The sequence below is a fragment of the Neomonachus schauinslandi genome, chromosome 1, assembly GCF_002201575.2.
Source record: "Neomonachus schauinslandi chromosome 1, ASM220157v2, whole genome shotgun sequence".
Classification (NCBI taxonomy): Eukaryota; Metazoa; Chordata; class Mammalia; order Carnivora; family Phocidae; genus Neomonachus; species Neomonachus schauinslandi.
Genome location: NC_058403.1, coordinates 129,361,918 through 129,385,328, shown reverse-complemented (window position 1 = coordinate 129,385,328; position 23,411 = coordinate 129,361,918). Strand labels below are relative to the sequence as shown.

Genomic DNA, 23,411 nt, shown 5'->3' with positions numbered 1-23,411 from the left:
AAAGAAAGAAAGAAAGAAAGAAAGAAAGAAAGAAAGAAAGAAAGAAAAAGAAAGAAAGGGAAGGGAAGAAAAGCAAAGAAAGAAGGGAAAGGGAAGAAAAGCAAAGAAAAGAAAAATGAACAAATAAAATGGTAGCTGAAATCTTCAGTGGCTGAACTGCTTTGAACTACTCAAAAGTGTGGTGATGTTTAAAAGGAAATAGGAGTTTTCCTCTCTCTGAATCACTTCACCCCAAGACATGCCCAGCAGCCCAGGGGTTTTGAACTTCCCTGAAATCTCCCAGCACTATTTATTCTTCTTTTGCATTATGGTGGCATTAGCTTTCGTTGACTTTTTTTGGTCATGGTGTTGAGGTGAGGGTGGGACACAGACGAGCCCATTTGTTTTTCCAGGTTTCACAAACCTTTTAGGGGCTTGTAGATTGTGGCTGTAACAGTGTGATGCGCGCTGACCTGGTGCCTATTCTAATTGTGCCAGTAGGTGGCGCACGTTCACCTGTCAGGGCTGCCGCAGCGCCACACCGAAGACAAGGGCATTGAGATCTGGTGCTTCTGAATTTGAATCCTTTGTTAGTTTTGTGACCTTGGGCAAGCCAGTTTCTCCCTCTGTAAACTTGGGATGATGAAAATCAGCAGCCAGTGATGCTGGCTCAGGCCAGCTCTCTCAGGACGGGGTTCGTGGGCCAGTGTGCCCTGAGTGGAGGGTGTGTGAGAGAGAGGTGGTTGGGGCTGGGCTGTGGGTGAATTGCATGGAACATTAAGCGGGTGGGGTTTTTGTCCTAGGCAATGGGGAGCCACAGCAGCCTTCTGAGCAGAGGAATGATGGGACAGTATCACCCGTCATGACCCCTGGAAAGAGCGGGGACTGTCCAAAGCTGGGGACTAGAAAATTTCATCCTCATTTCCTCCCCAAACTTCTTTCCTTCACCTCCCTCCTGTCTTTCTCACCTTCTCCTCCTTCCTTCATTCATTCATTGATTCATCCATTCAACAAATATCTATTAACCGTATCCCATACTGAAGATATGTTTTAGGTACTTGAATTAATCAGTGAACAGCAGTGACAAAGCTTCTTCCTGGAGCTTACAGAAACCCATTCACATTACTGTATTTGTAGATTCATTTGTCTTCTTTAATATGGGCCTCCTGAGCTGTTTGGGGTCACCTTCTTCTCCATGTAAAGAAGCTGTGTCATGCTACTCTGGGTTGTCCAGCCCTTCCTTCAATTATATGAGATACTTCAGTATTTCCTCTTAATCTCCCTGCCTCTGTAGGACTAAGCTCACTTAAGGGCATGTCTGCCACATCCTACCAAAAGGTGCCTCTTAGAAAGGCTGACCCATCAAAGAAAACTGAAAAGAACTTCTTGATTATGTTAGGATGCAGGACCAGCCCTATAGTGGGGCCTAGAGTCCGTGGCAGGATTCTCAGAGGCATCTGGATGTCTGAGCCCTGTTCTAATTCTGCAGCCCTAAGTTGGAGAAAGAATGTACTAGGAGAAGGAATGGGTTAGCCTGGAAAGCTGATGTAATAAAGGAAGACTGTGTTCATGTGTGTTTTCATTTGGATTCTTCTGAAAGCAGAGCCTGGGGCAAGGATTGGGTGCAGGTGGTTGATGTGGGAGATGAGCCTGGGAAGTAGGACTGTGGGAGTGAGGAAGTGAGTTGGGGGAGAAGGAAAAGCCAATATAAGGGCACATTCTCAAAGTTGCAGCTTGATTCTGCTAGACCCTTCCGAGAAGTATACAGAATGCGTCTTAGAATTATCCAGCTAAACAACGGAGACAGGAGCTTCCTTGCACGGGTTTCCAGCCCCACGGTGATTAAGAGTTGCCTTGGGAGTGGTAACTTTCTTAGCAAGCCAAGATGCTTGCTCCCTGGCTCTGTGAACACCTCTGTTTTCAGAGAAGACCCTTAGCATGGGGCTAAGGGAATCAGGGCCGCACAGAGCCGTCCAGGAGCTGTGGCTGGAAGCAGAAGTGGCCTGACGGCATGTGCTGCAGGCACCGGAGCTGTCTCCGCTGGTGCCTTACTGAGCTTTGTAGTCATAGTAAGTTGTATAACCCCAGGTTGGGTGAGGGGCTGCTAGCCAGATGAGGTCTTCTCTGGCTTATATCCAGAATACTAGCCTCTGTGCATAATCCCAGTCTTAAATACGGCGAGGAAATGTTGGGCTTCCAGAAATTCTGATGAGATCCTTCTTTAAGTGGCAAAGGTGAGGCTGATTTGGGGACTAAGGAGTATGAACCTCCTTTGGAACTCGTAATTTTCTCTACCGTGTACCCCAACTGTGCTGACTTCCTTAAACCTTTGATTTGTCCAACGGCATTAAAATGCCTGACTGTCCTCCAGCCTGGGCCACTGTAGGCATTGGTCACCATAGTGGTTAGGCACAAACCCTGCTTCAGGAACTGTTCTACAGGCTCCAAGTCCCATGTAAAGTTCTTCTGTGATGGTTGCAGCCAGCCGCAGAGTCTGCAACATATGGAATGCCTGTCACTTTCCCCCCTGAAAGCCTGGCTCCATTTGATTGAAGTATTTTGGGGCTGGAAGGTTATCTGAGCCATCGCCATCACGCTTTGTCACGTGCAAACAAATGGCAGGAAATGAATCGGTGAGCCCTGCCAGTTTCCGAGGTTGGGCCGTGAATACTGGGGTTGTGAGTCACTGAGGAGATAGAGAGAATCTACTCATATGTCTCCAGCCACACTTAGAGTTTTTCGAGAGACAGAAGAGCCCTCCTGATCTGTGCCTATTCTTCTGCTCCTTGCACTTCATGAGTTGATTTTGCTTAGAGCCATGCAGCTGGGCTAACGAGGGAACCTGTCACTCACAAGGGCAGAGCCTGTATCATATGAGGCCCAAGAAGGAAAAAGACAGCAGCCACTAAGCTGGGACCCACACCTGGGCTGCAGAGTTCCCTCCCTGCTTAACACACAATTTCACGAACACCAGCATTGGACAAGTTCACTCTGTGACCACGATGAAGTGAAGCAGAATAAGGCCAAGCTGTCATCATGGGTGAGCAAAGACAAAAGCAAGAACACTGAGCAAACTACAAAAATGACCCAATAGCCTTCTCTCGCTGGAACACACAAATGGTTGTTGATCAACCACAGCTTTAGCCCCACTCTATTCCTCCCATTGCCTTCTATATAAAATTATTAAGATGTCCAACCATAAAATTGCCCCATTTTCTGACAGCCTCCAGTCTAGAGCAAGACCATACTTTCTGGAACTCTTCCCCAAATCACCCAACCCGAGCTCTGATCTCATAAGCCTCTTTCAACAGCCTCCTACATGGTTCTTCATGGTATGTGGTGTCTCTCGTTGCAACAAGTGCCAAAGACCCCGACTTGGATTGGCCGCAGGTGTGTTCTGGTGGTATTGACTAAAGCTGCTGACAGGCCCAAAGGGAAGATGGCCTGTGCTGATCCGCTGCACGGGAGGGGCCCCGTGGATACCTGCCACATCCAATGCAGGAGCGCTCCCCAAAACTATCTGGCAAGGTGATTTGGGCTCTGAGCCTGCAGGAGACATTGGTTGGTTGGCTCGTGTGGCAGGTGTTTTTGGTGCCTAGAGTCACATCCTTGGCCCTCTTTGGATTTCAGCATCAGCTCTGAGAACACATTTCCATACAGGCTAGACTCATCTTACGCCATATGAAGGTGTAAGCCCATGTCTTCCCACTTTTCTGCCTTGGGGTCTTCTCTGAAGCCTTGGGATCCTGCTTTGCTTCTGCAAGTGCAGTTTGCAAGGTGCATTGGAGATGTCTCCAGGGGCAGCCTCCAACCCAAGGGGAGGGAACTGGTGGAAAAATGTCCCAGAGTAGGAAGAAGCAAGCCTCAATGCTCACAACATTCTTATATTGGCTTTTCTTCCCTCCTTGTCTCACTCCCACTACTCCCTCACTCTTGCTCCCTGGAGTTACCTCCTAAATAAAGCATCTGCATCCAAGACCTTATTCAGGTCTGCTCCTTAGATTACCCCAAACTAACATCCCTGCCCAGGACCCCCCCCACCACCATTCCCCCCCTATAGGATTTCTTAGCCATAATATTGGCTGGGATTGTTTCTAGCCCCCAGCTCCAATCAAAATTTCCCAAGCTCCCAATCAAAATTTCACAGAGATTGGGTCAGGGGCAGGTGCATTCCTCGAGCCAGTTTAATCACAGTGAACCTCAGAGCTTTTTCTGAGGTTTCTGGGACATAGACTCGGTCTTTGCCACTGGGCCTGTAGGGGCGGTGGTTTAAAGATGCCCATACATTTTTTGTTACTCTTCCCTTTGATAGGTGGGGTTTGTTTCCCCCTCCTCTTGAATCTGAGATGATGTGTGACTGCTCTGAGCAATGGAGAACAGGGGAAGGGGTCCCATATCCATTCCAGGTCTGACTTTTAAGAGGACTGGCAGCTTCCGTGTTGGTCTCTGGGTGTGCTGAGCGACTGTGTAAGAGACCTGCTGCAGAGACCATGCCAGAGGCCCTGAGACCACATGGAGAGGGGAGCGCCCAGCTGATCCTAGCCTGCCAGCCACCCTTGCTGAAGGGCCCAGCATGGGAGTGCAATTCTTTTGGGCCCTCTAGAGTAGACCAGCCACAGTCAAATGCCACCAAGTGACACCAGTCGGAGCCACATGAAGCAGAGGAACTGACCAGTTGAGCCATTCCCAAACACCTCACCCACAAAATTGTGAGCTATAATAAAAACAGTTTTAAGCCGTTAAGCTTAGGGATAATTTGTTACACAACAATAGAGCACTAGAGCAGTGTAGTGAGGAGGGTGTGAGGTCTGGAATGATTGCGGCCAAAAGAGGAGTTTAAAGCCATCAGGGGGCCATCTTGGGGAACCAGGTAATAAAGCTAAGCCAGAGGGGAAACCAGAGCAAGTGATGGATCCTTGTGATCCCTTTTGAGTTCTGGATCAAGCCAGACCTGCAGGTAAACTATCCCAGACTTGCCAATTACCTGAGTTTATTATTTCTTCCTTTTGCTTAAACCAGTTTGGGTCAGGTCTCCTTTTGCTTGTAAACCAACATACCCCGAATGATCCCGCCCCCCCAGTTTTCCTTTATGTTGTGAAGAATATAAAGTTTAGTTTTGTTCTGGCGCCTGCAATTGTTGAAAGGCAGTTACCTGATAAGAGTACATTTCAAGGACATCAGAAACCCCTGAACCTGGCTACATGTCAGAATCATCTAGAGATCTTTTAAAAATATGGACGCCCAGGCCTCACCTGGTCTGTAGCATTTACTGCCTCAGGGGAAAAACAAAAATTCAAAGAAAAGGTTTGAGAGTGTTGTGAAAGCCTAGGTTCTGAGGGGAAGTGAGGGTATACCCCCATATCCTGAAGCTCTGAGGAGCCAGAGTGGAACTTCTATACAAGCCCCCACCTCATGGTCTGAGAGATCGGACATGCCTAGGTGGAGGCCAGCAGACCTGGGAGAACAGTGTGGGGGTAGATGCTGATATGTGCCTTGGAAAGGGCGCTAGGCCAGTGCCCACCCCACACTGCAGTCAGGGGGGCTGTCAAGGGCAGGGCACATCTGCGGCTTTGCAGGAGGATCCCACCTCCCTGGTTTGCTCTGAAACCCACAGACTCCAGGTAGAATGCCAAGCCTTCCGTTGGGGAGGTGGGTGCTTACTTCCCACCCTCAGCACTGCTATCTTTCCTGTCTACCACTTCCAGGCCCTTTGAAGTTTTCTCCTTAGTCTCCTAGGTTAGAACAATGAGTTGTGCTCAGTCCATTTCTAGTCAGCACGCTCTTGGCTTTCCTGATTTGTGTTCTTTTGTGCACTATTTGGGAAAAAAAAAAAAGACGATTCTACTTTGCAAAAAGATTCCTTTTAATCTCAGTAAACTAGCCTTGTGCATTCTTTGAAGAAAATATTTTCCCCACTTATTGAGCATCTTTGTCTCCTAGTCCATAGACTCTGGAACACTGAAAAGTGATCAAGACAAAATCCTCTGAAGTTTGACCTCACATAAGAGCTCTTGGGTGACTGCATTTAAGTTCTACAACTTTTCTTCTCTTGCTTTTACTCCACCTGACTCTGGGCACACACACACAGAAGATGCCATTACCACTTCAGTTCAGGTTCAATAAACATGTGTTATGTATCTAACAAAAGTCAGAAAGTGTGCGGAGGACTCTGGGCAAAAAGATGTGCAAAATGTGATGAGTCTAGTGGAGGAAACATGTGTGGTTATTGTAATACAGAGTGGTCTGTGTTTAGGCAGAGCCACGTACACAGCAGCCCAGAAGAGGCGCACTGAGCCCAGCCTGGGAGTTTGGAGGAATGATGGATGAACAAGTCTTGCATGATGGACAAGAACAAGCTGATGAAAGGAGAGAAGGACGCTCTGGGCAGAGGGAACAGTGTGGAAAAGTAGAGACAAGTAAGTGTTGTATTGGGGACTATGTGTTAAGAGATGGTACAGTGAGTCCAGAGGGTCAGGGCCAGGCTAGGAAGGATCTTGTGGGCAGGTTGTGTTGGGAAGGCAGGGCATTGTTTTGAAGGTGATGGGGAGCCATGGAAGGATTTTCCGGCAGGAGAGCCCTTAAGCTACATCACTTGGGCTCTAGCGTCAATTGAAGGTGCTTGAATGAGTGGGTCTGAGGCTCCAGAGGAGTCAAAGCTGGAAAAATACCTGGAAATGATCTTAACACAGCTGGATTATATTTTAAGGATCTCTGAATGCTGGGCATATCTTCATAACAAGTTTGGAAAAATAATTGTTATTTACAAATTTAGGTCTATTTTGTCTTCCACTTGGCAAATGTATCAAAAGGCACATTTGCTTCCTTTCCTGGAATTGTTTTTGAAATATCCCTGCCTTCCCAGAAACTGAAGAGTACATATCCAGCTCTGAGTCTGTTCTGACATAATATGCAGTGAAGATGATATTTTGTAATTTTTCTGATTCATGGATGACTCATCAAGATCATCAGAGCTAACAGTTCAGAAAACACATGGGACAAGGACCTGGAAATGTTCTTGGTACATAGTAGATATTCAAGGAATATCTGTAGTTTTTTAGTTTGGAAAGTGACCCTAAATGTCTAGAATTCACTCCGGAAAGAACATTATAATCTGGGTTTATAGTAGTAAACATATCACTCAGACTCTTAACTTTGTGCTTTGTAAACCTAAAGCCAAGCCATTGAAATTTCTGGGCTTTTCACTGCATTGCTTTGCTTTCAGAGCACAGAAAGATTTGAACTTTTCCAACTCAGCACTCATGGGTATCAGCCAGATGCTCTTACCTTCTGTGGTTACTGACTGGATTAAGAGGGAGAAGATTAGAACCAAAGGGTTGGGGGATTTTGTGTTAAGCCCCTGCCTTATGGAAAAGCCTTGAGAAAATCCAGAGGCCCCTTGACATGATCACATAATAGACTTCCTGCTCGTGGGAAACAGATGGGGTTCACAGGCTGTAACTCGTTTTAAGCAAAATTCCCAAGCATTTCCTGTATCATATACTCCCATATGATATGCAATAAAGGAAGAAAACCACAATGAGTCCCATGGGAAGATCCCCCTCATTTTTATAAGCCATGCTTACTTGCTTTTGATGTTTCTTTTAAAAAGCAAACAGAAACCTGACTCTCGGAGACAGAAATAAAGGAAAAGGGCTTTTTTGGATGGTACTTTGGGGCCACAGTTTTTTTCAAAAAGGTGTGTCATAAAAGAGATCGAAACACTTCTGCTTCGTAGAATGTCTGACCAATTGTGATGGTGAAGGGTAATATCCAGATGGTAGGCACCCTTATGCCTTCCTCATACCCCAGCATGAGTAAACTGAGCTGGGTCTGGGGAAATTGAAGATTCCTACTTTGGGCAGGGGGCAAGAGTTGATCGGATAATACCTTGGGGTTGGGAGCACAGAACTTTATAGGTCTTTGTCTCAGCGTCCTGTCATTTTCATCTCCTAATGATAAAAAAGAAAGAAAGAAAAGAAACAGAACCCACTCTTGCTTGAGAGAGGAGTCATCCCCCAAATACAGACACTGTTACTGGCTATGCATCAAGCAACTTCCCATCTTCTCTGCTTGCAGACCCCAGTTAGGTTCCAGGTGGCACTGTGCCTGGCCTGTTCCCACTTTGCTGAGATACCCTCCTGGTCGTTTTCCCGCCTCCTGTGCTGCCAAAGGTGACCATGTGTCACAGTTCTGACCAATGAGACAGAAGGAGAAGTCCACTGGGAAGCGGGGGGACTCTGGGGAAGAATAGAAATAAAGACGTTAGAGAGTTAGAAACAAAGAATAGAAATAAAGACGTTCCTTCTGCTGCCTCTCTTCGTTCCTATTTGGGATATTGGGGCAAGGATGTTTGGTGTTGTGGTGTTTGGTGTGTGGTGGCCATCTTGTAATGACAAAGAGATAAATATCAGAATCAAAAGCCATGGGGAATGGTAAATGGAAGGTTAAGAAGAGCCTGGGTCCTAGATGATGTCTGTGAGTCATTGCACCAAGTACGGAACTGACTACCTTTGGATTGGGCATGCGAGATGACCAAAGATCTTTATTTCTTCAGCCCCCAGGGGGTTGGTTATTGGGTTACTTGCACCTGTACTCATCCAGACTGAAACATCTAATTTTGGCAGGTCCCAAAACACTTTGGCCCTTATTTTCACCTCCCTCCATTTGGAAGGTCACTGCTTTACTTTATTTTCTTTACTTACAAATACTGGGAGGCAGTAAAATGTGTAGGTCAATAGCAAAGTCTTTTGTGTCCAGTTACATCACTTTCTAGTTGTACGGCCTTGGGAAAATTATCTATGTAAGCCTCACTTTTCTCAACTATAGAATGGGATAATGTAAAATAGGATAATAATGGTACCTACATCATTGGCCTATTTTAAATATAGGAAGAAATAATGCAAATAAAGAGCTTAGCACAGGCTTAACATTTGTGGTTATTACCATTATTTCTTTTTTTATTATGTTATGTTAATCACCATACATTACATCATTAGTTTTTGATGTAGTGTTCCATGATTCATTGTTTGCGTATAACATCCAGTGCTCCATGTAGAACGTGCCCTCCTTAATACCCATCACCAGGTTAACCCATCCCCCCACGCCCCTCCCCGCTAGAACCCTCAGTTTGTTTCTCAGAGTCCATAGTCTCTCATGGTTCATCTCCCCCTCCGATTTCCCCCCTTCATTCTTCCCCTCCTGCTCTCTTCTTCTTCTTTTTTTATTATTACCATTATTTCTGATGATGGGTACATATATTTGTTCACAGAGGTCTTACTGCCTATTGCCCATTTGGTATCCAGAGTTTTTTATACCTGATTTTTCTCCCAACTCTTGAAATTTCATTCTTCTGTATCCCAACTCCTGGATTTTCCTTCTCCATAATATAATCCATGGAGTCAAGAATCCTGCCCTGTGGTAATGGTAAGGGGGGGAAACAAAGAAGTATGGATAGTGGCTCTTTGCTTTAAAAAAATGCCTATTGCTTAGTCTGGCATATAATTCCACCATAAGCCCTACTGAATAACAACATAGGACGGGAATCATCTTAAGGCAACTTGTTTCATGTTTCCATCAGGATTCCACCTGCAGGGTTAGGGCCAGCTGGGTAGGGAAGCTATGCAAGGAAGTGGCAGATGGCTTGGAGAAAGGTGCGGGAGACCTACCTGACCAGCTGGGAGGGCCATTGCCCAAACAAACACGTTAAGGGTTGTCATTGTGGGGCACAGAGCTGTAATCTTAGGGAGACAGTGGTGGCTCTGCCACCATGAAAACCAACCCACCTCCTAGAGCTATGTGTGAAGGCCTCCTTTGGAGAGTGGTCAAGGACATTCTCAAAGAGTTGACTGAAGAAGAAAATGATGTTCCCAATGAATAGTAAGAACAGGGGCTTTTCATCCTTCCATTACTTTAAGCATCTGACCAACATGGGGGAAAAAACAGGATTGCTCCAAAATAGAAGTCAACAGGCCTCAACTGTGGCTTCCATCTGGATAACCTGAGCTATGGAGCTATCTGTCCCTTGTGCATGGTGAAGGCTCACTGGGCAATGACAGGTGGGATCGACTGAGCAGAGAGTAGAGCAATAGTTTGCAAGGTAGAGATGGGGTTGGACAGCTCTGACCCTGTCCGTCAGGGGGAGAAGAAGTCCGTGGGGAGGGGAAGGCACCCCAGGCTTTTTTTTTTTAATTGGAGCCAGCCTTGGATGTGCCAACATTGACGCTTGAAGGGGCATGATGGGCCAGCAGCCCCAAACATCAATTATAACAGGCAGAAGGCACCCCTGGGTCTGGCCTTTAAGCATGTCTTATGGGCCTGGCCTGGCTTAGGAGCACAAGGAGTGAGGTTTGTTGGCCTGGTACACCCCCGGTCTCAAGCCAAGCTTTTGGAAATCCCTTTGCTCCACTTGACTTTTTGCTGTTTGTGTTTTGAAGCCTGGTGAACTTGGATGTCAGGGATGAGAGTTTATATAAATACACAGGGGTTATTGCTTTTGCCCACATAAGAGCTGGTGTCTGATTGTCTTCAAATCCCAGTCGCAAGAGAACTGTGGCAGGAAAGGGAGGGAGTGTGTGTGTGTTGCCCTTTGTGAGTGTCTTCACCACAGTAACGAAAACCACAGTGACAAATTTTATCTGTTAGCACAATTTAATCCCACCAGCTTGACTAAAATCCTTCTTAGCAACCCTCCCTCCCACGTTGCTGTTCTTACTGCAGCCTGCGGTCTCACTAAGGAGGCTTGTTCTGCCTAACTCCAGTGACAACAAAGGCCTCTGGAATCTGTATGTCCCCAAAGGAAAGAAAGCTATGGGTTGAGGGTCAATGTTTTATATTTTGATCAAGAAAAAGAGATTTATTTGTTTATTCCTATTTCTTTCTAAAAAGGATTGAAGTCTGCTTACACTGGGAACAGGCTATATATTGTTTCCCCATGTAGCATGAGAACATGCTATATATTGTTTTGTTTTTCTTTGCTTTTTTGTTATTTATAGTATACAGAAATACTTTACTTTTATATTTTTCAAGCATTCTTACTCACAATTTCTTTGGTAATGTTTTTCTGTTTTTTAAAATCTGTAATTTATCTCCTTCTGCAGCTGGGTCAAAAACTCTACTTGTGGGGGTGGCAAACTAGGGTTGTGGGCCAACTCTGTTTTTGAAAATAAAGTTTGATTGGAACCCAGCCATACTCATTTGTTTATTATTGTCCATGGCTGCTTTTGTGTTACAGTGGCAGATGTGTGTAGTTGTGACAGAGACCATAGGACCCACAACGCCAAAAATATGTACTGTCTCGCCCTGTATAGAAAAAGTTTGCTGACCCCTGCTCTACTCCATAGTTTAATATATTTTTAACATATGATCTTGCCTCATTGAATTTATCCTTATTGACATGATGTGGCAGCAAGTGTCAGTTCTTCTCTACACCAATGTTACCCTGCTTCCCCTGAATGCCTAGTCACACTGGTATCTACCCAAACTGCAAAGGCTTTCTCTTCCCTCTCTGTCCTGGACAGGGAGCTCAGCCCTCTTCCTTGATTTCCACCCTCCAACACAGCACACAAGTCAGCATGTAAGTCGTGGCCAAAAGTTTTGGGTGAAAATAAAGAAACACCTTTGTAGTGAGGACTAGTCACCTATCTCTGAAAATCCCTCTGGCAACCCCTCCTGCCCCCACTGGAATGGCCTCCAGGATCATCTTGCTCTTTAGGACTTAACCATATTGTCTGGCCCATCTCTTCCTCAATACCCACCTTATATCTGAATCCCCCTCACTTGATCATGGAGAACAATCATGTTCTCCACTCCTAACTTACATGGTATACCTGCACATCCTCTTACACCTGTATGTACCAGTTATTGGACAATAACTAGAAAGGGAAACATTCTGTGCATGTGTGTATGTGAGCGAGAGAGAGATTCAGGGGGAACCTAGGCTTCCCTAGGCTTCAGGTTTCTACAAGGAGAGATATCAGTTTGTGGAATACTTATGGCCTCTCTCTAACCCCTCACTCATTCTTCCCCAGGGAGAAAGGATGTCTAATATTATTGATATATTTGGGGTAAGGACTATGCATGTTGCTCCTTCCTCAGTCTCTTCCTTCTTGAGACACAGCTGCCTAGAGGTTCATACTCTGGTCTTGCAGTTCAGTGGAATAAGTTCAGCGCAGGGGAGTGGGGCATCTGGTCCATGGGGTAGGACTACTGATCAAGAGTGGCATTTGACCAGCAGAATAACTCCCATAGGTGGAAGCTTTTGGAGGGCCAGGCCATGTATCTGAAGGTGGGTTTCCCATTAGGAGACACTGAAATAATGATCTGAGTGTAAGCGGTTTACCTGGAAGGTGAGTTTGGGAAGCACCAGTAAGGGGGGGTGGGAAGGGAATGTAGCCAATTAAAGATGTATTATCAAGCCAGCCAGCACTGTGGATGATTAGAATGTAATCCCACAGTAGGCCCCGGAAAATGGTGTGGAATTTGCACCTCAGCCTGATCCTGCTGGAGCAGTGAGGGAACTGAGGTATCTATACTCTCGGCAGTCATTGACTGAGGGCTGCTCCTTGAGGGGGTGAATTTCTGGCCTACCCCACATCATAAAGTAGCCTTCTTCGGCTTTAAGAAAAACCATTAGGCAAAGAAATGCAGATACTGACAGTTGGAAGTTCTTCAGGAGCTCCCTGAAGCTGTACGACCAGAGGGAGATGGATGGGGCTAGAATACTCTGTGTCACTAGCAGAGACTCCAATGTGAAAGGGTGAATTTGGCATCTCCTTCTTAGTTGTGCTTTACTCTTATTGTGTGACTTAAGGATTGAGAGAATCAAATTTTGGGCTTTGGCAGGATTTGTTTTCTGATCATCTAATCTTATGTCTAGCTATTAGATGTGGCTATTTTCAGAGGTCATGGGTCCTGGCCCATCTCCCAAGGGTCCCCTACAGCTTCCTCTCTGTAGGTCCTCTATTTAGGGCTACCTGCCTGCCAGACCCCAGCTGCCTCCTCAAGACAAGGGCTGTATTCCCATGACCAGCAGCAGCACCTTTAGTAGCCCAACCATCTCATGTCCATGTGAAATGGCATTTCTACTCCTTCGTACTCTGGATTCTTCTAGGAGAGAAGCTAAGGCTGAGAAGAACTAAAAAATCCAGCAATTAATTGATGTGCTCAGTGCTCCAAAAATCCTTTGGAGAAACAGATGGTGTTAACTCCATCAAAATTGTTCAGTTGGATTTGGTGATGGAAGGGCATAGAGGGCCCGAGGGAGGAAAGGGAGAGTGAGGGAAAAGCTGTCACAAGACCATGGATGCTGGAAAAGCAGCTTTGATCAGAAATGAGAAAAAGAGGGAAGCTGAGGACAAGATAAGAAAAGTGAGGAGATCACAACATAACCATAGGCCAAACGGCAAAAACAACAAAAAAGGTAAAGAACTCTCCTGGTCAAAAGAGTAGAACTAGTAGACAGAATGAGAAAGAGGAAAAGAGTTGATGGAAGAGAGGAAAAGGAATTACACTGAACAAGGTGTGTTCTCCTACATCATACAGGATCAAACCATCCAGCCATGTGGATTCAAACAGAGGTAGTCCAAGAACTGGTCCAGTGGGCAGTCTCCTAGTTCCAAGTAACAACAGAAGACTGCTGGAATAGTTTAAATGTTTGCTGCTCAAAGAGTGGTCCACAGACCAGCATCAAGCATCCCCTGGGAGCTCATTAGGAATGCAGAATCTCAGGTCCCACCCCAGACCTACCAAATTAGACTGTGCATCTTAACACAATCCCCTTATGATCTGTGAATACAGTGAAATTTGAGGAGCACTGGATTAAACCAAAATATTATGGGATGTCTCATGGACTCTGAGGACAAGGATCTAGCAAGACCTCAAGAACAAACTAGAACCAGCAACCTAAATACTATCAAGATGTTCCATCTATCTCTTGCCTCTACTTCTGAACAATAAAGTCCAATCATAAAAGTGAAGATCAAACTCTTGGGAATCAAATCTTTCAACTGCCAGGTTTCTCTACTTTTAAAACGATCATTGTGGATAAAATCAAAGCAGAGTCCATAGAGAACAGAATTTGAACACTTGGTTACACTATGAGGAGAAGGTTGAATTTCGTTTAGAACTAAATGGAGACATCTGTTTTGTTTAAATTAAGGATCTGTAAGTACCAGCTAGGGACTGAGTTGACAGCCATTTCTATAATAAAGTAATAAATCATGGGGATGGTTAAAGAAGCAAGGAACCCCACATTCTTTCTTTGTTCAACCAATTAAGCAATAAGCCATCTGGGTCCTTTTGTTAATTACTGTCAAACACAACTTACACAATTGAATTCAGCCTTTTATTTAATTATATTAATTTATTCCAGCAACTTCAAATACTCACAATGCCAATAATTAAGTTCATTTAAAAAAATAGAAGTCTTGTTTAATTTTAGTTTGCAACTATTAATACCATTTACAAGGTTGCCATCTGAGAATTTTTAGCTCCATCTCAGCCTCAGGATGTTAGGGGAATTTGTTTTAAATACAGACATGTCTGAAGGAAGAAGACAGTGGCTAAAATCTCTTCTCTCAATGGGATGATGAATCTAACCAGATCAACACTGTCCAATAGAACTATTTGCAGTGATAGAATGTTCTATATCTGTGCTCTCCAATACAGTAGCCACTAGGCATGGGCAGCTATTAAGCAGTAGAAATGTCAACAGTACAACTGAAGAACTGAGTTTCAATTTTTTAAAAAATTTTAATGAATTTACATTCAAATAACCACATGCGGCTAATGGCTACCATAGACAGCACAAGTCTGGAGTGTATTCTGAGGAAGGAGAAATGCAGTGGGCCATTGACTTAAGCTGGTGGAAAAAGAATACATAATTATAATAGGCATTGTTTAGAAGCCCTCACTTCCTACCTAGTTTTTCTTATTTGAAACACATTGAATTCTGAGATAGCCCATAGGAGATCAGTATCTTTGAAGGGAGGTTTCTAAGCTGACCATATGGAGAGTGAACTCCACTTGGAGGAGAAATAGGCATAAATGGTGTCTTCTTAACAGCAGAACCAACGCCACTCAACAGCTCCTTATGGCCGAACTAGATAGGCCAGCACAGCAAGGAGAGCCATTTAGCTCTTGCTAGCACTGGCTTGGCTCTAGTGGAAGCATGTTCCTCCCCCAGTTGTGAACATTCAACCTGTGGGCACATTTGGGGATCCCAGGCTCAGAAACGGCCACATCAGTCCTAATGGACATTAATACCCAACTCTGGTTCCTTTCATATGAATTTTGGCTCAAATGCAGACATTTCCCTTCTGGGAGGCTTACCTCTTTGTGGAGGTTGCTCTTTCTGATCCAGTCAATGCAAACCTTATAACAAGGCATCAGCAGAGTTTCTCAACTGTATACACTTTGTTATTGGGAACGCTCAGTCTGAGCTGACCCTTCCAATAGCAACGACTAAAGAGAAATACATTGCATGAGATTCTGGTTGGGGTTATCCAAGGTAGAGAAGGGCTAGTGCAGGGTGAATGGAGGTAGAAAGTATGGAGGAAATTCTCATTTACATGAAAACATCCTATTCCAGGTCTGCTGGCTCTTGCCGGCTGCCAGGTTGAGCTGGAAAATTGGGTCAAAGCTCTTCATCTCTCTTCAACCCAACTCTTTGCTCAGTGACTTCTCTTCCTTCTTCCGAGCTATGGCTCAGCCAATGAACATGGAATTTGTCCTAATGAACTTAATCCAAAGTTTTGGAGATTTCAGGCCTTCACAACCTCTTCACACTTTAATTTTCATGGATGGCTACACAGATGATCCACGGTAGGGCCATTTGCAAAAAATTTATCAATTGGATTTATGTATACTTGGAGGTGTTGCCCGAGACTGTCCATACCTCTTTCCTTTATCAGCAATAAAAGCAATTATCAAGTGCTCAATGGAAAAAAACAAAACAAAACAATCTTCTGTACTACGTAATGACCATCTATCAGAGATGAAGACAATGAGACAATGAATCCCTTTTTTTTTCTTTTTCTAAAACATCCAGAAGTCAATGCAAAAAGGTGCAAGAAGGAAAGACTTTCTATATTCATTCACGGAGCTTTCTTCTCTACTATCACCAGGAATACAAACACAAAAGGATCTGCTTCATGCAATATACATGCTCTTTTAGTTCTCTTGGGGCTGAACTGTGATGACTAAACTTCTCTTTTCCCTCTGACACCGGCATTCATCATTTATCCACACTGCTGACGTTGTCAAATCGCCACAGCTGGCTGGCTTTTCCATCACACTGGCGCAAGTACAAATCTTTACTGTTTTCCTGCACCACAGCTTCCATGCATTTCCCAGAAAGAAGGTGGACAATCATTCCATTCTGAAAAGAGAAAAAAAAGGAAAAGGAAAAAAAAAAAAAGAAAAAGAAATGAAAACCAGTCAGTTCCCTGCAATCAGTAAGCAAAGAAGGATATTTCTAAGCTTTGTGCTAATCATTATGAGAATTATAGAGGTGGTGTGAACTGGCCTGGTAAGGAATTGTAGTATGTTGGTTAATATAAAATATAACTCAGGTAGCTCTAAATATAAATATTGTTTGGAAACTTGAGGTCATTAATTAAATTATCTTTATTGAGATTGTATAATTGTGCTATTTCTTAGAGAGTTCTGGTTAGTAGCATGCCAGTGTATAGAGCATGGTCAGTCTTTATACCATACTGGTGACATTCACTGTTATCACTGTACTTGTACATTTTTGCTTTCAAAAAGATTTAGTTTGATCTCTGCTCCCTGTGAATCCTGCAATTTAGTACTTCTGCCGCCAGGTTGCTGTAGAGAACAAAAGCTCAAAGATACACAGAGGGCCCAAGTCAGTCATGTTTGGAGGATGATAGCTGCTTCCTGCTCAAAATCCACCAGATTTAATATTGAATCTAGCCATCCCTTTTTCAACAAAACATTGATTTATTTTTGAAAAGCTAAACATTTTCACCAACAAGGCTGATAATGTCCATTTGTTTATTTTTTGAGATAAGATTCACATACCATAATATTCACTCTTTAAAAGTATACAACTTGATGGCTTTTAATACATTCACAGGGTGTATGCAACCCTCACTGTAAAAAGAAACCCACTATCCATTAACAATCACTTCCTGTCCCTCCCTCCTTCTAGCTCCTGGAAATCACTAATTTGCTTTCTGATTAATGGATTTGTCTATTCCGGACATTTCCTATAAATGAAATCATATAAGATATGGCTTTCTGTGATTGGCTTCTTTCACTTTGTGTGATATCTTCAAGGGTCATCCATGTTGTAGCACAAATAGTACCTAATTTCTTTTTTTTTTTTTCTTTTCATTGTGGTAAAACAGATAACATAAAATTACCATCTTAAGCATTTTTAAGGGTAAAGTTAAGTAGTGTTAAGTATATTCACATTGTTGTGAAACAGATATTCAGAACTTTTTCATCTTTCAAAACTGAAACTCTGCTTATTAAACAACTCTCCCCTCCAGCCCAGCCCCTGGTAACCACTATTTTACTTTCTGTTTCTATGAATTAGACTACTTTAAATACCTTATATAGGTGGAATCGTACAGTATTTGTCCTTTTGTGACACATTTATTTCACTTAGTGTGATGTCCTCCAGGTTCATCCATGCTGTAACACATGACAGAATTTCCTTTCCTTTTAAGGCTGAATAGTATTCCATTATATATATATATATATATATATATATACCACATTTTGTTTATCCATTCATCCATCATTGAATGCTTGGTTTGCTTCTACCTCTTGGCTATTGTAAATAGTGCTACTATGAACAGTACTTCATTGCTTTTTATGGCTGAACGATAATACTTTAAATTTTAAAGTCTTAGTTTTGTTTATTTATTTATTTATTTATTTATTTGAGACAGAGAGAATGAGAGATACAGAGAGCACATGAGAGGGGGGAGGGTCAGAGGGAGAAGCAGGCTCCCCGCGAGCAGGGAGCCCGATGCGGGACTCGATCCAGGGACTCCGGGATCATGACCTGAGCCGAAGGCAGTCACCCAACCAACTGAGCCACCCAGGCGCCCTAAAGTCTTAGTTTTTAATGCTTGAATTATACTGGGTGAATCTTACTCACTAATCTTTCCCTTATTATTTTAAAATGTATCTTATCCACAGGACTTGGTTAGAATGATCCTTTACGATCATTCATAAAGGACCTTAACTTGGTTTCCAAGATGTCTTTGAGCATGTGTGAGCCCCCGAGTCTTAGGTTCACTTGTCACCAAGTAGGGAAGGAAGAGCCTTTCTATTGCTCCTAAAACCACATCACTGAGGTAGTTGGCTACTTCTGTAACATGCTCCATGGTCTTCCTGGTGACCTGAGCTAATAAACTTCAAAAAGGGACTGTCTCCTCTCTCTGCCATGATCACCATCAGAGCTTTACAGAGATGTGGCAAATCAGTACACTTCAAGATGCTGGCGGTCCAACTTTGCTGCAAGGTTGGCTTTACTTCCTCCTGAGGCCTTGATGCCAAGTCACCAAGTTCAACAGCAGGGGCACTGGCCTGTATGGTAATACTTGAGCTCTTGGAAGACCCTGGGACACTGTCCCAGCTGCTGAATGCTTCCTGAACAGATTACTTACCTCTTGGAAGTCCCAGTGTTGTTGATGGATGGCAGGGCCTTCTTCCGTGCACTTCTGAAGAATCACCTGCTCTTGCCTGACATCAAAGCACAGTTGCTGTGGGCTGCCAAAGTGGATCTCCTTCCTGCTAGTGTGCTTCAGGTGCTGGGACAGGGGGAATTGTTGTTAGTATAGCTAGAAGGAGATCTTCTTTGAAGCTGGAGATGAAGGAAGGAGAGCTCCCAATAGGGTTGAGGTCTAGGGCCAATCTTTAGATTCCATATCTCATAGTCAAATCTACACATACAATGCTAGACTAGACCTAGCCTCTGAAATCTCCACATGCCACCTGCTGTTGCATTCATATTTATATGTTCTGCCATGTGTCTCCATTATTCTATTTACTGCATCATAGGTGAGGCCATAAGGAATGCTGTGTGTTGTGAGTGCACTGGAAGAGGAGCAGATGAGGAACACTCTTGAGGCCCAAGGTGATCTCTTTCTGGAGAGATCTGACCTGGCCTGTAACTAATTCTCCTGCAGTCCGTTGCATCTGCTGACTCTCGCTCATGGTCATTTTTTCCTCCCATGTTTTGTAGTATTGGATGTGCGTATCTTTGTAGAGGGGCTTTAACTTTAGGAAGACTGTGTGCCCCAGCTGGAGAGCACTTTCTGACAAAACCATTTTCTGTTCCTGCCAGGTGCAGCCTGAACGAATTTTTATATTAATTTTGTGGTTGGGAGACAAAGTTGGCTTCATGGACATGTGATCTATGCATTCACGTGGGGCCTCATGCCTAGAAGGGTTTAATGTTTTTGGTTTCGTATACTTGGTTTAATGCTCTATTGTTACTATTTTGAAATTCTTTTTTTTTTAAAGATTTTATTTATTTATTTGAGAGAGAGAATGAGATAGAGAGAGCATGAGAGGGGGGAGGGTCAGAGGGAGAAGCAGACTCCCTGCTGAGCAGGGAGCCCGATGTGGGACTCGATCCCAGGACTCCAGGATCATGACCTGAGCCGAAGGCAGTCGCTTAACCAACTGAGCCACCCAGGCACCCCTATCTTGAAATTCTTAATAAATGAATGATGGACCCCACATTTTCATTTTGCACTGGGCCCCACAAATTAGGTAGCCAGTCTTGCTTGAGGATTCCCACACCACACATAAATTTGAAACCTAAACCCATATTAGATGCAGGCTTATGGTTAAAAAAATTTTTTTGAAGTAACTTTCTCCTATACAAAGACCCTGTGGAGGTAGACAAGTTTCCTTGTCATCTTCCTGTGCTGTGGGTAGATTTTTCTAGTCAAACTTTTGGCAGATAGGTTACTCTTTGAAGGTCAAAGTTGGCTTTATATGATGTCTCATTTCCAACTTCTCACCTGTCACAGGCTGTAGGCTCTCATTAACTACTCCTGCATGTAGCTAATGCCTCTGGATTCCCCAGGTTCCCTCACTTCCGGCAGGATAGCTTGGCCAATGCCTGTGGCTCTATTTTAAGTTGCCTCTTGATTTTTGGCCCCTGGAGATTTCCCTTTGTCACAAACTCAGTTATGTGTTTCTTCTTAATTTTTTTTTAAAGATTTTATTTATTTATTTGAGAGAGAGAATGAGAGAGAGAGAGCAGGAGGGGGGGAGGGTCAGAGGGAGAAGCAGACTCCCTGCCGAGCAGGGAGCCCGATGCGGGACTCGATCCCGGGACTCCAGGATCATGACCTGAGCCGAAGGCAGTCGCTTAACCAACTGAGCCACCCAGGCGCCCCTCTTCTTAATTTTTATATGGGATATCTAGGTGCTTTTAGGAGAAGGACTTTCAGCTTATCTAGTTCATGATTTTGCTACACATACAAGTCCTTGCTAGTCCCCTCCTCCCCACCAAGAATCAGAAAACCCACAAAAGCTAACATTCTGTTGGCATGCAGGAAACTGCATGATTCCCAGCTGCAGAAGAGGAAACCAAGACTCGGAGGGGTTAAGAAGGCTTCTGATGTCATACAGCTAGAAAGTGGTGAGCTGTTTCTACCACATTACATGGCTTCCTCATTTAGCACTTTATATCTATGTCCTCCTCCCCTGTGCCAGGTGTGAATGCCTTTTGGAGTGTTCTGTAACACTGGTAAAGGGCAAAACTGAAAGAGGGCACGTGGATCCTGAGCACCTGTTTCCCCACGTGCCCTCCAGGTGTAGGCCTTCCTCTGGGATCCCAGAGCCTGCACGGCCAAGCCTGGCCTCACAGGTCCTCCCTGCCAGGCTGGACTCCAGACCCTCCAAGACATGTTCTGGAGTTTGCTCCTAGGCTCTTGGGGCCTTACTTGACTCATTTGATCAATATCTCCAGCAACTTGTACTTTGTTGTTTATTTTTAATAGAGGCCTTAATGCAAAGGCCCCTGTCACAGTCTGAAAGAGATTTGGGGGCAGGCTAGGCTTTCTAGGTTCATCCAAGTTGTGAAAAGAGTGGACCCACCAACCCTCAGCCAGCATCACTGAGGCTTCCCACCGCCTTGAGAACTTATTGCACAATGGAAATTTTGAGGAAAATCTATACCCTAAGATACAAAGAGACCTTCCTGATAATCAAGGGGCCTACATGGGTACTGGAATGACCCTGCAGCATCTAGAGCCTTCCCCTGACTCAGTTACCTTCTTCTCTCCTCAGACAATAGAGGGCATGAAGTTTACCAACCCCTGGGGTGCTGCAGGAGGAGACATGGTTCTACTCTTTGACTCTTTCCTTTAGCTTCTGGGAATTATGAACCAAGGGTTTTAGAGCTTCATGGACCATAGGGGGCCTCAAGGGATCCATGAGCCCTGGAAATTGTTAAAATTTTGTCCAGATGTGCTTATATGTGTTTTTTTCTGGGAAATTGTCCTTAGAATTCATCACCTTCTTGAAGGAACCATGTGACTTGTAATAAAGAGTCTGACTCCATGTCTGATGTCTGACCTCTGAGCTTTCAAGCTCCACCTGCTTCACCTTATCCCCTTGCTGCACTTCGGGGCAAGCTCATAAGAAAGCCAAGTGCTTTCTTCTTTGGTGCTGGCAGGAAGTTCAAACCAGGTAAGAGCAGCCGGAGTTTGGGAATACTCACCTGGCCCATCCCCCGACCACATAAGCCCCAAAGCCAGTTGCTGGCCTGCCTGGAAGTCTGCCCTGCTCGCCCCCAGAAAGTCTCATTGTGTGAATCATGCTTTCCATTCTCTCTTGTTACATGTGTGGAATCATCAGTCTCCAGATCTGAACCAGATTTGGGGTCAAGGGTTGATCCTGCCCCACGGGGCAACCACCAGATATAACCTAAAAAGGTTAAGAACCACAGGCAAGGAATGGACGAGCCACTGGACTGACCCATCTTTACTAGACCTAGATTTTAACCAGGCGCCACCTGGATTTCTCAGTGTTGATTTCAGATTGTCTGCCCTGTGGTGAGCCATCTATATCCAAGAATAGGAACTCCGGCTCCGGGAGGGGCCTGTCCCTGTGGGCAGAGTGACTCCTGGGCATGTTCAGCATCTCTCTTCGGCTGCCCTAGGACCATAAGCTTTTCCTGTCGCCACAGCAGCCCCATCCTTGTCGGGTCCTGCCAGGTCCAGCTGTGCTGCAGAGTGGGGCCTCGGGGGAAAGCCGTGCAGTTTGTCTTCCTTGCTGCCTCTTGGTCCCTCCCCAAGCAAGTCATCAGAGCACTATATTCGGGGGAGAGGCCCCACCAGCCCTGGCATCCCGGGAGAGCTTCTGTGCTATGCCCCTCTGCTCCCGAGGGGCATTTGTACTCTCTGCTTTCCTTCTGACCATGGAGGAAAAGGCTTCCTCCCTGTGGGAGGCATTTCACAGACCAAATTGCTCTGTGCACGGGAAATGTTCTGAATGAGGCCAAGGCTCTGAAGCTGGGAGCCAGTGACTCCATCTGTGTGTAAGCTCTCCTCTGGCAAGTGGAGCATGGTCACCTGAGGCCGGGAGGCCCGTCTGCTCCAAACCCAGCCCTCCTTCTCTGCTCCACACCGACACACAAACACAAGCGTGCACACACACACGCATGCAGAGACACACACACACACACACACACACCAGACTCCCGTGGTGCCCTAAAGATCCCTCACTTTGTGCACTCTGGCTCCCACAGAGCCACACAAAGTTCCTGAAAGCCACAACACATCTGCTTGGGAGGCCTCAGAATCAGGGGACTGAGACAAGACTGTAACCACAGTTGTGGGTTTGAGGCACCACTTTCTGGGCTCCCCCGGCCTCCTCAGTGCTTCCGTGTCTACACTGCCCACTTAGGTGACCCACTTTCCCTGTCTCTGGTCCTAATTGGCTGAGGATCTCTGGCTGGTCCAGATGTTTCAGGCAGTGCCCTGGTGGAAATGTGCATGCACATTGTGGTTCTCTTTGACCTCTGATTATAGATGTTTAATTTAAATGAGGAGATTTTCCATAAACCCTGGGTTTCAAATGTCTTTTAAAATTTGGGGGTGGGACACCTGGGTGGCTCAGTCGGTTAAGTGTCTGCCTTCGGCTCAGGTCATGATCCCGGGGTCCTGGGATAGAGCCCCGCATCGGGCTCCCTGCTCGGCGGGAAGCCTGCTTCTCCCTCTCCCACTCCCCCTGCTTGTGTTCCCTCTCTCGCTGTGTCTCTCTCTGTCAAATAAATAAGTAAATAAATCTTTAAAAAAATTGGGGGGTGGTGTCATAATATTGGGCCCACTTTCATACAGAAGAGAAGACATTTGTTGAGGCTGGGGGACAGGTGCTGCTGTGCTTTTAGATGGGCACATGCTTCTCAGGCCCAGCATCCTCCACCCAGCTCACTG

The 23,411-nt window shown here is 45.0% G+C and overlaps 1 protein-coding gene across 1 annotated transcript in view; it reads right to left on the bottom strand.

Moving 5' to 3' along the window:
- Positions 1–15,954: 15,954 nt before the first annotated feature.
- GALNT15 (polypeptide N-acetylgalactosaminyltransferase 15) overlaps positions 15,955–23,411 on the bottom strand; it is a 46,268-nt gene continuing 38,811 nt past the window's right edge. Inside the window, exons 9-10 of the mRNA XM_021678792.1 lie at positions 18,621–18,764; positions 15,955–16,354 (exon numbers count right to left, since the gene is read on the bottom strand). Of these exons, the coding sequence (XP_021534467.1) occupies positions 16,211–16,354; positions 18,621–18,764 (288 nt within the window). The 3' untranslated portion in view covers positions 15,955–16,210. The remainder of the gene's footprint in view (positions 16,355–18,620; positions 18,765–23,411) is intronic.